The sequence below is a fragment of the Nothobranchius furzeri genome, chromosome 9, assembly GCF_043380555.1.
Source record: "Nothobranchius furzeri strain GRZ-AD chromosome 9, NfurGRZ-RIMD1, whole genome shotgun sequence".
NCBI classification, from domain to species: domain Eukaryota; kingdom Metazoa; phylum Chordata; class Actinopteri; order Cyprinodontiformes; family Nothobranchiidae; genus Nothobranchius; species Nothobranchius furzeri.
The window spans coordinates 59,466,615-59,484,451 of NC_091749.1; the positions used below are offsets into that span (position 1 = coordinate 59,466,615).

At 42.9% G+C, this 17,837-nt stretch overlaps 1 protein-coding gene across 2 annotated transcripts in view; it reads left to right on the forward strand.

The window, feature by feature from the left end:
- myo1ea (myosin IEa) overlaps positions 1 to 17,837 on the forward strand; it is a 50,403-nt gene that overhangs the window by 16,302 nt on the left and 16,264 nt on the right. The window contains exons 3-15 of one of the 2 annotated variants that reach the window (XM_054732101.2): positions 196 to 285; positions 850 to 944; positions 7,374 to 7,461; positions 8,742 to 8,831; positions 9,646 to 9,801; positions 10,759 to 10,893; positions 11,145 to 11,277; positions 13,492 to 13,688; positions 13,762 to 13,842; positions 14,859 to 14,945; positions 15,027 to 15,110; positions 15,931 to 16,098; positions 16,805 to 16,890. In XM_054732101.2, the coding sequence (XP_054588076.1) occupies positions 196 to 285; positions 850 to 944; positions 7,374 to 7,461; positions 8,742 to 8,831; positions 9,646 to 9,801; positions 10,759 to 10,893; positions 11,145 to 11,277; positions 13,492 to 13,688; positions 13,762 to 13,842; positions 14,859 to 14,945; positions 15,027 to 15,110; positions 15,931 to 16,098; positions 16,805 to 16,890 (1,490 nt within the window). The remainder of the gene's footprint in view (positions 1 to 195; positions 286 to 849; positions 945 to 7,373; positions 7,462 to 8,741; positions 8,832 to 9,645; positions 9,802 to 10,758; positions 10,894 to 11,144; positions 11,278 to 13,491; positions 13,689 to 13,761; positions 13,843 to 14,858; positions 14,946 to 15,026; positions 15,111 to 15,930; positions 16,099 to 16,804; positions 16,891 to 17,837) is intronic. The other variant, XM_015952989.3, reaches the window with a different exon arrangement.

Genomic DNA, 17,837 nt, shown 5'->3' on the forward strand with positions numbered 1-17,837 from the left:
AACTGGGAGGTCTCCATGCCAAGGCTGTGGGTCATCGTGGGCCACCCACAATAGCTGCTTTATTTGCCACGAGTGGCCTTCTGCCCTCGGGGCATAAAACCTCAGCACTACAGAGAAGGTCTAGTTTCATTTTCTCTGTAAAGTGATGTAATTCGTTCTGTTCTGGTTTGTTTGTATGACCCTTAATCTTATCAGACATACATCGGTCCGGTGCTCATTTCTGTCAACCCCTTCAAACAGATGCCATATTTCGGAGACAAAGAAATTGAGATGTATCAGGGTGCGGTAAGTATCACCTCAGCAATGATGTATAATAAAAATGTGTTAGAAATTCGTAGGGTTTCTGCAGAGTATCTGATAGACAAAAGGCAGATGTAGTCCAGACTTTTCCAACTGGTTGGCGCAGATGTTGCTGTCAGAAACTCGACTCAACCATTGAATGTGCTTGGCAGCACCTCCGTGGAACGGCCTGTTCAAGTCTGCCTCCTCTCTTGGCCGACCTGCTGAGTGTGGGCTCCTCTCCTTAAGCCAGGAACAGACTAACAAGTCTTAAAACGGACTGTGAGAGCTCTTTGTGTCACTCGTACTAAAGTCATTTGTTGACTTTTGCAGATAGTTCACACGTATGCACAGTTAGCAGGCCACATTAGAAAGCTCAGATGTGTGAAACTGGAAGCTTAAATGGGAACAGATTTAGTCATCTTTTACAGTTTTGATTATTTTTTACATTCGTCTGATCATTTTATTAGTGTTCTTTATTCTTTTGTGGCTGCTACTTGAACAAATATTAAAACAGAGCGTTAAGACTTTTTATTTTCTGGTGATTTATTTCATTTAACTGCCCTCCAGGCTCAATACGAGAACCCCCCTCACATCTACGCCCTGGCGGATAACATGTACAGGAACATGATGATTGACCGGGAGAACCAATGTGTCATCATCAGGTGAGCCTTTCACATTAAAACCATCTCTTTTCCATCCTTGGTCTGCATGGTGGCGCAGTGGTTAGCACTGTTGCCTCGCAGCACAAAGGTTGCAGGTTTGAAACTCGGCTCGGCTGCGGCCTTTCTGCGTGGAGTTGCGTGTTCTCCCCATGCATGCGTGGGTTTCCTCCGGGTACTCCGGTTTCCCCCACAGATCACAACATGCCCTATAGGGGCATTCTGAACCACCTGTAGACGGTTTAGGGAGGTTCTGCTCAGACACGTGAAAAGAGAGTTACAGTAGTCTAAGCGTGAGGAGATGAAGGTGTGGATAACTGTCTCAAGTTCAGAGCGAGACAGAATGGGACTCAGCTTAGCAATGTTCCTGAGATGGAAGAAGGAAGAGCGAACAAGAGAACTGACATGAGAATCCAGGGAGAGAGCTGGGTCAAAGGTCACGCCAAGATTCCTGACAGAAGGTTTGGTGTGAGAAGCAAGCTGACCAAGAGAGTCTCTGACTTTGGGAACCAGCTTGTCTGGGGCACAGATGAGGATCTCAGTCTGATCTTCATTCAGCTGTAGAAAGTTCCCAGCCATCCAGGTTTTGATAGAGTCTAAGCAGGAGTGTAACAGCTGCAGCTTAGACATCTCATGGGGCTTAAAGGAGAAGTACAGTTGTATGTCATCTGCATAAAAGTGGTGGGAGATTCCTTTGAAGGAGCTCAGGATGTGCTGAAGAGGAAGCAGATAGAGGAGGAAGAGCAGAGGCCCCAGTACAGAAACTTGTGGGACACCATGGGAAAGAGAAGTGGTGGAGGACCTAAACTTGGAGACGGCCACAGAAAAGGAGCGCTCAGAGAGATAAGAGGAGAACCACTCCAGAGCAGATCCTGATAGGCCTACCCAGTCTCTCAGCCTCTCCAGTAGCAGGTGATGGTCAACAGAGTCAAAGGCTGCAGTCAGGTCCAGCAGGACCAGAACAGAACAGTCCCCTGCATCACTGTGAGTCAGGAGGTCATTAGAGACCCTAAGAAGAGCTGTTTCAGTAGAATGAGCTCTACGAACACCTGACTGGAAGCTATCATAGATGTTATGTTCATCAAGAGCAGCTGTGAGTTGTTTAGCCACAACCTTTTCCAAGATCTTGGAGATGAACGGATGTTTAGAGATGGGTCTGAAGCTGCTATGGAGAGAGGGGTCGAGACTCGGTTTTTTAAGAAGCGGGTGCATTACAGCATTCTTAAAGTAAGCAGGGACCTGACCAGAAACCAGAGAAGCATTAATTATAGAGAGCACACTGGGACCAAGAGCAAAGCTATCTAGGATGATGGGCCTGGTTGGAGTCGGGAGAGGCGGCGATAAGACTGAAGTAGAGCTGCTAGATCTAACCTTATTGACTTTGTCCACAAAGAAAGACAGAAAGTTCTCACAGTCTGCAACAGAGTGGATGGAGGCTGTAAGAGTGGCAGGAGAGACGATGCTGCTGATGGTGTTAAACAGCACCTTGGGGTTCCCTGTGCTCTGGGACACCAGGTTGGAGAAATAGGAAATCCTGGCGTCTCTGACTGCAGAGTTAAAGGATGACAGAAGATTCTTTAGGTGCAGCAGATGGATGTGGAGATGGGTTTTCTTCCATAAACGCTCAATTTTTCTGCATTGGCGCTTCAGGCTGCGAAGGCTGTCATTAAACCAGGGAGTAGGGTTCACTGCAGGAACTGATCTGGTTCTGACAGGACAGATGTTGTCCAGAATGGAGAGGCAGTGCTCGTTAAACTGAGAAGTTAAGGAATCTGGGTCGTTATCAGAAGAACAGGGTGGATCAAAAGCAGCCAAAAAATTGCTAGCTGTGCTCTCATTAAGAAAACGAGAACTAACCATACGGTGAGCAGGAGGTGGGGACGCAGAAACTGACAAGTTAAAGAAAATGCAATGGTGATCTGAAATATAAACGTCCTCAGGACAAACACTGTCAGCATTTACTCAGGTTAAAAACAAGGTCTAGAGTGTGCCCCCTGGTGTGTGTGGGGCCAGAAACATGCTGGGTAAAGCCGAAGGAGTCCATAAGGCTGGAGAAATTCATGGCAAAGTGATCAGAGGGATCATCAACGTGGATGTTAAAATCACCAACAATCACCAGTCTGGACAGCTTCACAGTGGAGGATAGAAAGTCACTAAACTCCTGGAGGAAAGAACTGTTTGGACCAGGTGGACGATAAACCACAGCACAGTAGAACGGGTCCTTACGCCCGACTTTAATCAGCTGCAGTTCAAAGGAAGCAAAGTGACCAGAGGTTGTAGAGCTACATGGAAGATGGTCTCTGAAAACAACAGCTGGGCCTCCACCACGACCAGAACCCCGGGGCTGGCTAAGAAGAGAATAACCACTCGGGCAGAGTTCAATCAGACCAGAATAATCAGATGTTTGCTGCCAAACTTCAGTCAGAAACAGAAAATCCAGGTTTTTAGAGAGAATTAGATCATTGAGCAGGAAGGACTTATTGTTAACAGAGTGGGTGTTCAATAGGGCCATGCTGAGTGAGGAGGAGGAATCAGAAACTACAGAAACAGCTGGAGTTAGTGGACGTAAATTAACGGGATTAGATCCACAGTGTTTATAAAAACCACTTATGGAGGGAACAGGAGGAGAAACCACTGAGGAATGAGGATAAACCGACCTTAAAAAACTTGAACGGATGAACCGCGTCCCAACGCGGCCTGGCGGGAATGCGGAAGTGGCGCTCAGGTCACCAAACAAAGGACTAGAAGCTAGAAGATCGCGCCGATGTTTACTAGATAAACCACGCTTTAAGAGAAGTCTTACTCTCACCTGGATTCCTGCTCGTTTACCTCTTTTCCTCCGACGTTTTCCCGGGACAGGACAAACATAGCCGGAGGCGGGCAGCTCGGGACTGTCGTTTGGCTCCGGGCCAGTGCGCCGCTTAGGTAAACAAACAGGATGATACGTTCTTGGTGCATCTTGGGCGATCGTGAACAAACGGAAGGACAGAAGAGTCTGGCGATCATAGGAGATGGTAGCAGGGACACTACTGAAGAGGATCGCAGACAGGAGCAAGGTGGAAAAGAGGAGGTTAGTGGAGAAAAGTTTGAAAAAGTGGCCGGTGACTGCGGCTAAGCCAAGCTCAGGCGCCATCTTGTAGCCGACCGGAAGCGGAAGTAAATGAGACTTTTAATTAGCTCATGGAATGAGATAACCAAGTTGTGCAAAAGCCCTCCAGAGATTTTCTTTTGTTTTTTGGGGTCGACTTTTTGTAATTTTGTCAAATATTCAGAACGTAAAAAACAAAAGCGGATGATGGTGTTCTTTGAAACGTTTCCTGTCAGAAGCTGAATGGCTGTTTAGTCTCTGATCATGAATGAGAATGCAATTGGAGAAAAGACCCGGCAGGTTCCCCCACAGCTTGTGCCGCGGCTCACTGATCCAGGATGACTGCTGCTTTTGTGTTTTCACCATCGTGTTATTTTCAGTTTTAGTTCAATCTAAATTCAGGATAAAAATCGCTAATATCCAAGGAAGTGAAATAATAAAAACCTGGTCTCTCACTGGAACAAAGCAGCTGTGGTGCCTTTTTAAACAGCTTCCTAAGTAGGAAAACACCTGTTCCTTCCTGACTCAGTCATGGGTCTAGACACATTTTATGTCTTTTTGAAGCCTTTTGTTGTGTTTGCTGGTTTTAAACTTGCAGTGAGAAATCTGTACGGGCATGATTGAAATTTTATCCAAGCAGCATGGTCACTGTATCATTTACCACATGATGTATGACCCTTCTTCAGCACTTTTGCAAGCAGTGGCTTGTTCATGTCATCCTGGATGTGGCTTCAAGATGAGCTGGGTCAGCAAAGTCTGCAGTAACCTGCTGGTTGTGTGTTGCGATTAGCATCTTCTTGAGTTGGCTTTTTCTCACATTTGCTAAGAAACTCACTAAGTTTGGCATCTTTCATTAAAGCATAAATGAAATTTATAACCCGTGTGCTGTTTGTGGATCTGGCTGTCCCACGTCTGCAAGGGTTCAGTGCATCAGTATGGCCAAGTTCCTAAAACTGGATACATTTCACAAAAAAACATGTTGGAAGAGGTTCAAGAAATTGTTTTATTTAGGTACAAATTTAGGTAAAATGCAATAGTTTAATTTTCGCATTATACATACTGCACCAAATGTCTAAGTGGATTTTATATTTAATGCTTAATTCTTTTAACTTGCACCATATTTTAGGGAACTTCCTTCCTTTCCTGTTGCATTGCTGTTAACATACTTCTGACCCGCTGCTCATGATAAAATATCATTTTAGTAAGTAGTTAGTGGGATTCTGTTGATTCTGTTTGGCCTTCTGGTTTTGGGTTGTCACTTTGTGGGCAGCTACTGTTTTCATTGTTCAGGTTGTGTGGGTCTTTTGTTTCATTGATGTGTCTTTCCTTTTCTTTTTCCGCTGCAAGGAAGTGAGGGCAGCAAATGAAGTATTTTGGGTTGAATGGACAGTGTATTGTGCTACTTTTCAAATGCTGTTTGGAACACTTAAGTTAAGGCATGGTACCAGGAGTTGGGCGCCACATAAATCAGTTTCAGGAAGCACTTAAAACATCTCTTGTATTTCTGTTAAAACCGCTGCTAAAACAAATATAATTCTGAGTAGGCTTGTCGTTCTTTGTACTGTTTATTTGTGCAATAATTCGTCAACAACTAATGCTTAAAGCTCCCTCCCATTTTAGAAGCTTGTGTCCATGTTAGGTTAATAAACTGCTGCAAAAGTGAATGTAATGAGTTTTCAGACTGCACCAAAAGAGCGGGACTCCCATTGGAGCTTGTGCTTAAAATAGCTCCTCAAAAAATAACTTTCATGTGGAGATCAGAGTCTTCTGTGAGATGAAAATTACAATTTATTTTCTTGCAGATTCCTGCTGTTGTTACGTGATGCCAGGGGTCCAGTTTTAACATTGAAGGATTGGGAGTTATATTGGGGGGAGGGGATGTGTGCAGCCGTACAGAGGCTGCAATGTAATGATGTTGCTCCCATGACTTCCTCTGGCAGCCCCTTTAACAGTCTGCAGCTGTGGTCCTTACAGTGGCTGCAATAACCTGACTCTCCTTTAGGCATGAAAAAACAGACTTCTCCCATCAGTTGCTGCCAAACCACATGTGGCCTAACGAGTACGGCCATGGCACAGCGAGAGGCAAGGAGGGAAAAAGAACAAGTGAAGGAAAAGAGAGGGAAGAAGATGGATCAAATATGTAAACAAAACAGTCGTTCTCTTTTATGTCTTCAGATGAACAGATGTGTAGCAACAAGGTTAAGATTTGCTTCTTGCTGCACCAACTGATGCATTTGAGCACTGGACACACACACACACACCAACATGCTGGTATATCTATACTTGTTGGGACCCTTCATTGACTTTACTATGCCTAACCCTTACGCTAACCCTAGCCATAACCAGTGTATTCCTAAACCTAACTGTAACAAAAGCTCAATTCACATCTTACCCCTAAGCCTCACCCCTAAGCCTAAAACAGGGAGTCCACTGTTTTAGGATCGGGTTTTGGTCCTAACAAGGGTCATCGGTCTTCAGATGATTAGTGAATATGCCAGTTTTGGTCCTATAGGACCATCCTACTACTTAATCCTACTTAACTATCCTACTTATAAGTAGAATAGTTAAACAAGTACGCACACACAGAGGGAGAGAGAGATGTACTCCTATTGAGATTTTCATTGATTTGTGTTTATTATGGGAGCTGTGATGAATTAATGAGCCCACAGTCTGATTCCTTTTGGGTTTTGTTTATTAGTGGTATCATTTGATGTGTAACTTAATACGTGTTTTAATTATTGCTGTTTTTGGGTCTCATATAATATACACTTATTACACACCGGTGCACAATTTCCAGGGACTAGAAGTGAGCCACATACCAGCTGAGATTCAGATGGCAGGTTTTGGAGGTTGTTTCCTGATATTTGGACATCTCATCTCAGACTGGATAACAGCAACATGACTCTACCACTGACTCCGTTTGCTCTGCAACGTTGATGTTTTATCTTCACAAATAACCCAAGTCTGAAAAAGTTCTGCTGTGTGGTGGAGTGTTGCTAATGCTAACGTTAGCTTCAACCAGCCAAGACGTTCTCTGCTGTTTCCTGGACTCTGAACCAACAACAGCCCTCCTTGTCGAGAGTGTCAATGTGACTTAGATCTGTCAGGCTTTTCAAGTTCTCGAGTTTCACCGTCTATTTTCTGTCACAAGCTAATGCAGAAGGTAGATGATAAATGAATGATAAATGCTAAATGACCCGCACTTGCATAGCTCCTTTCACTCATAACCAAGCCAGTATTGGTGTAAAAACCAAGCTAACAAGCCTTTTAGCCAAATAAAAGGTGTCATGTGCTGTTATAGGCAACAGGAAAACACCTGCTGAGAGATTCTGTCTGTTTTCCAGTGGGGAGAGCGGTGCAGGGAAGACTGTAGCAGCAAAGTACATCATGGGCTACATCTCTAAAGTGTCTGGAGGTGGACCCCGAGTGCAGGTAAGGGGAGGGGGGGTCACTACTTTTTCCTCCTTATTAGATGCCCCGATGCTTAGATTGAGTGATGCTCCGTGAAGGTTGTAAATTTAGAAATCCTCTATCTGCCCTTCTGAAGACCTTTAGTGTTTTTCTTTAGTTTTTCTTTCATTTTTACTCCAATTATTGATAACTTTAGGATGTTTTTTGTTATGAGAAAAGTAGCGTAACAGTTATGTGACATTAAACAACCTGCTGCTGTGTAATTCCTGCAGTTATCCCTCCCCCAGTCCCTTGGCATCCCTGTTACTTACACCCTATTATCACCCCATCAGCAACCCGTTTTCCAGCCAGCCCCCTTCAGCCATCTGGCAGCTCCTCCAAACCAGCAGATGTCCACTTCTCAGCTTGATAATATCTTAAACTCTGAAGAGGAAGAGCCTGTGGAGTTTATCCACCTAGAGATTTTGGATTAGGAACAATATTTACAGCTTCCAAATCCCAAATAAAGCAATTTCTGATTAGCGTTTTGTCATATTAATTTATCTAATGTTATAAATTTCACAGTGAAACCATGAACCATTATATAATTTTTATTTATTTGCATGCTTCCCTTCATTTTTGAGCAACCTATTCAGAACTCATTTGAATCATGTTAGAATATATTTGATTTATTTTGGAGATACTGAAATGTATTCTTAGCTTTTTGTCTATTTAAGTCCACACAAGTCTTTGTGAAAGTATTTAAAATTTTTAAAGTCAAGAAAAACACTCCGGTCACCTTCTGGGAACAGTAATAGAAAAGGGAACCGCTCTGTCTGCTGAAAAGATTTAAAACTCATGTGTCTCTGACACACACATGGCTCACAGGAAGGATAATGTCCTCCAGACGCTGTTTGTGTGCATCTACTGTCTGTAGACGTGTGTGTGTGTGTGTGTGTGTGTGTGTGTGTGTGTGTGTGTGTGTGTGTGTGTGTGTGTGTGTGTGTGTGTGTGTGTGTGTGTGTGTGTGTGTGTGTGTGTGTGTGTGTGTGTGTGTGTGTGTGTGTGTGTGTGTGTGTGTGTGTGTGTGTGTGTGTGTGTGTGTGTGTGTGTGTGTGTGTGTGTGTGTGTGTGTGTGTGTGTGTGTGTGTGTGTGTGTGTGTGTGTGTGTGTGTGTGTGTGTGTGTGTGTGTGTGTGTGTGTGTGCGTGCGTGCTGAGTGGAAACTTCCAAAGATAGATGCACCAGCCTGTTGGTGAGCTGTGTGTGTGTGTGTGTGCTGTATGATCTGTGTGTGTGATACATTATTTGCCCCCCCTGCAGCACGTCAAAGACATCATCCTGCAGTCCAACCCGCTGCTGGAGGCCTTCGGAAACGCCAAAACTCTGAGGAACAACAACTCCAGCAGATTTGTGAGGCTTTCATCACTTAGTTTTCACTTTTTGTGAATCAAAGCACTTCAGCTCAGAAATGGTTCTCGTTTAACAGTGAAAACGTCTAAAATTTGGATCTAAAGTGCCCTTTTTGGAATCTGAAACTAGAATAACAAACTTGAATTGCAGTTCCTTTATTGTGTTGGTTATTAAAGGCTTAAGGGCGGGAGGATTTTTGTGGCACACCTTTGAATTGAAACGGAGGCTTTTGAAAACGAGATTTATGGTAACAGCTTCTTCTCGGTTTTGTTGTCTAGCACAAGGCAGCAAACCTCATATGTGACCTGGTTAACCAGAGGACACACACACACATGCATGGGAGAGAAAGAGAAAAATAAGCATTTTCACAACTATGGGTGAAATGGGAAAAAGCCTTTATTTCCATTCAAAGCAGCTTTCATTAAGATATTTTAAACCGTTTTGTGGACAAATTAATTGGCTCTGATGGACTGAGACCACAACTTTAGAAACTCTCTGAATAAATAGTGTCTCTGTTCAGTTTTGGGACTCTACTCACAGTTTGACTGAAACAGATACATTACAGGCCTGTCTGGAGTGCAGAGCAAGACAAAAAGCAGGATCAGAATTTTTACTGACACCAAATGAACACACACACACACACACACACACACACACACACACACACACACACACACACACACACACACACACACACACACACACACACACACACACACACACACACACACACACACACACAAGTAGCTCTATGAGAACCAGGTGCCAGGTTTTTCGACTGCAGCCGTGTCATTTCAGCTTTATTCTAATGCAGAAACCAACTGCTGTGATCCAACAGGGGAAATACTTTGAGATCCAGTTCAGCTCTGGTGGCGAACCAGATGGAGGGAAAATTTCAAACTTTCTTTTGGAGAAGTCACGTGTCGTCATGAGGAATCCCGGAGAAAGGAGTTTCCACATTTTCTATCAGGTGAGTCGAGGAAACAAGTCAAAGCGTTTGATTTTTTAGTCTGGTGTCCAACCTGTTCAGAAAAGAAGTGTTAAGTTGTGCTGGAGAATTTATTGAAAGACAAAATAAATGTTTCACACATCGACAATTTATTAAGACATTATAGTTGACCTAAAATTCCTTCTTTTAAAGTAACACGGAGCAGTTTCCTGCTCCGCTGCCCTACTGGTTGAAAGTGGAATTACAACTGTTGTAAACTACCTCACAGCAGCCTACTGTAGCTAGCGCTCACAACAAGCTAACACTAACATGAGCCAGCTAATATTAAAATAAACCACTAAGTTAAAAGAGCCACTCTGTTGGACAAATAATATTATTACTTACAAGTCCAGTAGCAACAAAGCCAGGTCACTGTCAGTCTGTGATTTTGGAGCCTTCTTTAGCTCCCTCAAACGAGTGTAGGCCGCGATGATGTTCACTCTGATTTTAGCTCTTCTTTTGCCTCTGAAGACCGTACCCTCTTACTTTTACTTCCAGGCTTCGCTGATGCCAACAGTAAAAGCAAACTTCTTTATTTATTTATTTTTTGCTTCTTGTGCTTTATTTTGACCATCAGCTAACTGGAAATGCTAACTGCTATAGCATTACAGCTAACAAAGTTAGTAAAGTTTTAGTAAATCTTTGATGTTGTTGAGGTGACGTCTTTAAACACGCCTGACATCAAAATGCATTTTATAAGAAAAGTCTTTTTTTGCATTTAGTTTTAGAATAGGTAAAAACATAGTCATAAATAAAAAATAGCAACATGATTGTTTTGCTGTACTTTGTTAATTGTATGATTTACAACGTTTGCACACTTCAGCCACCTTTGGGCCAAAATATGCTTTTCTTTTGTCTCTGATGGTCTTTCATCAGCTTTTGTTTTCTTTATTGGCTCGTTTTTGCATCTTTCCATCTTGATAAACTTTCTGATCTCAGTTGATAGAAGGCGCCAGCGGAGAGCAGAAGGGCAGCCTGGGAATCACAAGCCTGGATTACTACACTTACCTCAACCAGTCTGGCTCCTACAAAGTGGACGACATCAACGACAAGAGTGACTTCCAGGAGACAATGGTATGGTCAGACTCCATGTGTCAAACTGACAGGAACTGCCTCAGGGGTGCTGTGAATCTCACGCAGATGTTTCGCTGTCTTCTCTTTACATTCTCTGTCACCACCTTCTTTTGTTTTCCTTTGCAAGAACTCTTCCTGTTTATGTTTACCAGTGAAACCATAACTGGAGGAATTAGAGGAGACGAGAATGACTAAGCCCACGCTGAAGCCCTGATTTAGCTTGTTATTTTTCTCTCTCGTTGCTTCTCCAGCATGCCATGGATGTGATCGGCATCTCGCGGGAAAACAGATCCATGGTGCTTCAGATTGTGGCCGGAGTCCTGCACCTGGGGAACATCACATTCAAGGAATCGGGCAACTATGCTGCTGTGGAGAGTGAAGAATGTAAGTGGGCTCAAAACACACCAATTATGAGCTGATTTTTAACAGTTAGCTGGGACGTTTTCACATAAAGGCTAACCTTCTTTTTTATCTGGACATTTTTAGTCAAAGAAACCAGTCATTGAGATATTTTGGTTCAGAACCAAATAGTGGACAACTGTAGTTATCCACTGACTTGGAGACAGTTCTGTGGTGTGACCAATAGGAGGACAGATTGAGACTGTCTCTCGTCTCCTCTGTGTCCTGAGCTGGACTTCTCAGGCTGGTTTTTAGAGAATCCTTTTCTCACCACTTCCACGGCCAAAAGTCTTACTGTGTTAATGCTGGGCTGCAGCCAGCCGTCCCTAGTGATCCGGTCTGATGTCAGTTACCAGAAAATTTAAATCTACTTTAGCAGGTCTGGACTTAAGTCGGAGCCTAGAAGGAAGTAGACTTTTCCTTCTGTCACTATGAAAGAAATAGTCTCACCAGAATATGATGTCTTTTAGACATTACATTTTTATTGTGTGAAATTATGATGGAGATTCTGGTCCACCATCGGGCGCATCAGGAGGGGAAACGGTGCGCTACCAACACTGTTTATAGTGAGGACAATGTGCTGCTGACCTCTACTCAGGACGTTGTGGATTGGTGAGTATTTCGAAGACCTCCTCAATCTCGCAGCACGTCTTCCAGTGAGGAAGCAGAGCCCGGAGACTTTGGGTTGCACTCTCCAGTCTCTGGTTCTGAGGTCACTGAGGAGGTCAAAAAGCGTGGCAAGGCTATGGGGGTGGATGAGGGAGTGGATGAGATCCCTGGTGAGGTTTTCTCGGATTGTCCAATCGGGAGAAGACCTAAAGGAAGACCCAGGACAGACTGGATGGTCTATGTCTTTGGGCTGGCCAGGAAACACCTTAGGATTCCCCCGGAGGAGCTGGTCCACGTGGCTGAGGAGAGGGAAGTCTGGGCCTCCCTGCTTAGGCTGCTGCCCCAGCGACCAGATCCTGGATAAGCTGCCAAAAATGGATGGATGGATAGATGGATGAAATTATGTATTTACATTTTTTTTACACACCAGCAAAAATTCTGCAACAGATTTTCAGCATAAAAAATTCAACAGCAAATGAGGTAACCTGGTGGTGCAAGACCTTCACTAATACGAGTCGACACATCACTGGTGTCACATGAGTGAAGCGCAGTTTGATTGACAAAATGCCACTCGTTGCAGTCAAGTGACGATTACTTTGGTCACCAGGCCCCTCAGTTGTTTTCCATATTCTGCTAGTGTATTTCAAGTAAATAAATAATCTAATACTTGATTTCACAGGATAAAAATTCACTGTCATAAACTCAATGTCTATAAAAGTCATTCTGTTGAGAATGTATTTCTTCCATATGTCGCCTTCGCTTATGCCTTGACATACCTCATCTAGTCTTCTTCCGTGTCTCCCCGATGGTCTCTCCTTGCTCCGTACGATTGGTTAGTTTGGATTTATTGCAAGCGTTAAAGAAAGAAGTAAGGACTGAGAGGACTTGGCATAATTTGCACATCTCAGGTTCGACAACACATCATCTTATTGTTCGTTGTTGCTTTGACTAACAAATCTGCTGCTGGAAGCTTTTTTTCTGAACGTTACATTTCAAACATTTCCACACAAGCTCTGAAGTCCTCATGGTTGCAGCATATGATCCATACGTCTCCTGTCAAACCCAGAGGAGGACTTTTCCTCGTGACTGAAGCAGGCGTATGGCCAGTCCCTTCCTTAACTCCTCGCGGAGGAGATCTACTACAAAAGTCTGATGCATTCCCAGACGTAGTGAGTCTGCAGCCCTGAGAGTTATTTCCTTTTAGGGGAAGTGAGTCACTGTAATAAGGGAGGGAGGGGCTCTCAAGGGACAATATCAACATCAAATTTTATCAAATGCTGTAGTTAGCACAACATATTTTTAGAGATAATCAAGTATTATAGAAATCTTTTTAAAGGATGCCTATTTTTAGCCATTCAGCCCTGGCCAGGTTTTTCCATTTACATGCATAAAGCCTATTTGTGAGGCTTTTATGTGATTTAAAGAAGAAATGAGGCACTAAATATCCATTTGAAGACTGGCTTTTTAGCAATGAACTATGATGCAAAGTTCTCATGAGGCATTTGCTTCCTTGTTTTCAAATTAATGTTGTTCTGCCTTGTCAGAAAGTTGGCATTCCTAACATTTCCCCTTCTCTCTACTCCTGATCAGTTTTAGCGTTCCCTGCGTTTCTGCTCGGAATCGACCAGAATCGTCTGAAAGATAAGCTGACGAGCAGAACGATGGACAGCAAGTGGGGCAGCACCAAGGAGTCTATCGACGTCACCCTGAACGTGGAGCAGGCATGCTACACGCGAGACGCTCTCTCCAAGGCCTTGCATTCACGCGTGTTTGACTTCCTTGTCGAGGTATGAGTGTGCGTTCTTACGTCCTTAATCAATAATCTGCAACACTTTGCTTAGAGTAATCCTTTCATTTCAGTCCATTAACAAAGCCATGGTGAAGAATCACCAGGAGTTAAATATTGGAGTGTTGGACATTTATGGATTTGAAATTTTCCAAGTAAGTATTTTTATTTATTTATTCTGCTTACTAAATGTGACATATGGCTGCAGTTGATTAACATACTTTATAAATTATTGTTTTGCTATAAATCTGTTAAATACCAAGAGCAAAGTTCCTGCAGTATTTGATTAGACTAAACAAAAACTAATTTACTGATTCAGACGGGTTAATCTGATTAAGTTAACTCAGATTAATGAAGTCTTAAAATGTAGAGTGTTTGAAAAACACTACCTCATGGGACTGTAGTTTTAAAGTAACACTAGACCGTTTCCTACTCTTCCACCCTCCTGGTTGAAAGTGGAATTACAACCATGCTGCAGTCTGCTGTAGCTAGTGCTAACAACGAGCTAACACTAATGTGAACCAGCTAATACTAAAATAAACCAGAAAGTAAGAAAGATCCACACTGTTGGACAAAAAATATTATTACTCCCAAGTCCAATAGCAACAAAGCCAGGTCACCATCAGTCCGTGAGTTTGTAGACTTCTTTAGCTCTCTTAAACTAGCGTAGGCTGTGCTGATGCTCACTCTGGCTTTTTCTCTTTGCTTCACCTACAAAGACATTACTGTCTTACTTTAACTGCCAGGCTCCGCCATGACGCCAACAACAAAACAAACCTCGTCTTTTTCTTCTTGTGCTTTTTATTGACACAAGCAAACTGAAAATGCTAACCGGAAGCATTACAGCTAACAACCGTAAAGCAGGTAAAAAGCTCCCCCTAGAACACACAAAACTATCAAGTGCAGTTTTTGGTCCGCAGAGGGCTGCACAGTGGTGTCAAATATGAAACTGGTCAAGTTTCTAACAATCACTGAGATCGATGTTAAATCTCTAGCTTAAAATTTAAAACCTGTAGTGTTACTTTAAATAAACAATGTGGCCTTGCTTCAACACCTGAATACCTGTTTGTAGCTCCCATTAAGTTGTTAACATACAGAATATTTCCACTTTACTGAAGATGAAGATTATTTAGACGATCAGGATTTTCTTAACCACATCATCTCCTTTTAGAAAAATGGCTTTGAACAGTTCTGCATCAACTTTGTGAACGAGAAGCTCCAGCAGATCTTCATTGAGCTGACGCTAAAGGCAGAGCAGGTAATGTTTTCCTTCTCGTGGATCATTTTTTTATTGGAACAGTTAATCTGTTCTCGATTTGAATCTTCTCGTGTCTTGCAGGAGGAGTATGTGCAGGAAGGCATCAAGTGGACGCCTATTGATTACTTCAACAACAAGATTGTGTGCGATCTCATTGAGAGCAAGGTGAAAATGCAGGAAAATGTTCCGCACACCTAAAGAAAAGGAGCAAAAAAAAACTCGCTACAAAGCTGCAGGATTCACAGTTTTTAAAGAATTTTAGATAATCTAAAACTCTATAATTAAATTTATGGATGAAGTTTCAGTAGAATTGAATTTTTTAACTCTAATTACCTGTTTATTGTACAGTTTTAAGATTTACAAGGGCTCAGACAATTGTCGTCAGTCTGCTTTGGAAGAATTAAAACTTTCTTAGCTAATGCCAACATGTCTTCCTGTCCAAATAATCTAAAACATTAAAAAAAGATCTCTCTAATAATAAACAGACTAAAAGCTGAAAAAAGTATAATCAGAGAATTAAAAAACAGTCAAGCATTTGTTTGTTTTATTCTCCAAATCTGAGTGTTAAAAATCATTCAAAGTTTTTTCTGTGCAGCCTCGGAGTCTCAAACGTGTTGACATGCCTCCTAATTTGATTTATCATTTCTGCTTAGAAGCCTGATCCACAAAATCCACAACAAGGACTTTAAAATGAGCCTCTGTCTGAGAGGGGCAGAGGGGATTTGTATCAGTGTCTGACAGTACAGCTCTCTGTCTAATCCAGTAATGAGTTAACACGTGTCCTTTTTAACAGTATTAAACAGTCTGACTACTGTAAAACCACTGTGAGGCTTCAGAAGTAAAAAAAATAAGCTCGAAATTTGTGGTTTGCATGCATATTTTAGCATAATTTCTTTGAAACATACTTCAGTGTTTAAAATGCAGATGTTTTTGATAAAAAGATCAACGTGATTATCGTTGGTTTCTTTTTCTTGTGTGATCCCAGACTCCTCCGGGCATCATGTGCATTCTGGATGACGTGTGTGCCACCATGCACGCCGTGGGCGAAGGAGCTGACCAGACCATGCTGCAGAAGCTCAGAGTCCAGATCAACACGCATGAGCATTTCAACAGCTGGAACCAGGGCTTCATCATCCACCACTATGCTGGCAAGGTGGGCGTGGCTGCTCCAAAAGCTTTTTTTAAGCTTTAATAAGTTCATTTGGAAACAACGAATCAAAATAGATGATTACAACATCCTTATGCACTTGTTTTGGCTGCAGTGTCTGGTGATGCGTATAAACACTGAAGTAGGCAACTGGAGTTCTGGAAATAGACTTATTATTTTTTATGGTTTTGGTAAAGGGAGCTGCTTCTGCTATGATCCATCTGCAGATGATCCATCTGCAGCTGGTGCTTCAATCCTGGAGTCCGAGTCCCTTTTTGAATTCAAAACAACCTTCTCCTTGGTCTTTTTCTGTCTTACAAATGTACATTTCTTACGAGTTTGTTATTTTAGATGGTGAGATGTTCTCGTTTAGTGCTAGTTTGGATTTTGACAGAGGGGCTGCTGAGGTCGTCTGGTGTCATTCTCCAGATGTGCCGCGGCCTCGGCCTGGCACACATGCCGCAGGCTCAATGAGCCTTGCGATAAAAGAATTGAGACTCCCATGACTGTGCTGAAAACATTCCTCCCACCTCAGCCTGTAGTATCGTAGGAATAACATTCACTTTAATGTGACTGCTGGTGTTAAATGGAGGCTAATCCTGGGAGGTGAAAAGCTTAAGATTGTTCATTTTTCATCCTTTCTGTTTAGAAGATCTGCTGCTTTTGGTTTTTAGGTAGATCAGCCCCTGATGATTGTCCCGCCTCTCCACAGGTGTCCTACGACGCAGACGGTTTCTGTGAGAGGAACCGGGACGTCCTTTTCACTGACCTCATTGAGCTGATGCAGAGCAGCGAGATGTAAGTAGCTTGTCAACGCATATGAATAAAAGCTGCAGAAGCATCGGCCCATCTGCAATCTGGCAGGAAACAGTTGAAGTGTGTGAGGTTCAGGGTCATCTCGCCCTCTGACCTGAATCACGTCTGGTTTCTGGCTAAAGATGTTGCATTCAAATGTACAGTTTGGTCACTTTGTTTTATGGTTTTGAGGGTTTTTTTGTTTCAAAGTGACCATCTGTTCAAGCAGCCCGTATTGTCTGTGTACCACCCATCGACATAAATATACTGGACATCTCCTTTCCATAGGCTCCAATATCACGTTTTTGAGGCCAAATGGGAGGTGGCCACCACCGCCATTTTGACCATGTCACAGGTTCCGTCAAGCCCAGACAATTCCACAAAAGGGAAGAGAGGAGGAGCTGAGGGTGGGGCTGTAAGGCTGGGATCAGGGGCGTCGTACTGGGGGGAAAAGTGGACCTGACTACCCAGGGCCCAAGAGGGGAGAGGGGCCCATGATTACCTCCCCCGTTTTTATTTAGAAAACATTGGGCCCCCTTTGTGTCAATTTGTTTCATTATATTGTTGTTGCCAACTTAAGATGGGAAAATAGAACCAGACATTATGTCAGTGTTCGTTTTCCCCAAAGGAGGAGTCTACTTTTTTATCACAATGCTTGTTGGTCCCATTCACTTGCTGAGTTTTGTGCTAAGCTAAGGCTAAAGGAATTCTGCTGGGTCAGGAGAATAACTGGGCTGGTTACAAATAGTTTTTCCCACTCATCTAACTCTGGGAAATATGTCAACACAACAAAATTTCACTTTTAGGTGGAATATCCCTTTAATGGTACTTTAAGTCTGCACAGATGAAAGAGTTACAGAAAGGAAACGTCAGAAGAAAAAGGAAGTGCCTCCATTCTTAGGAGCAGCAGGTCTGAATAGAGAAGAAAGGACTGACCAGTCGTGTCAGCT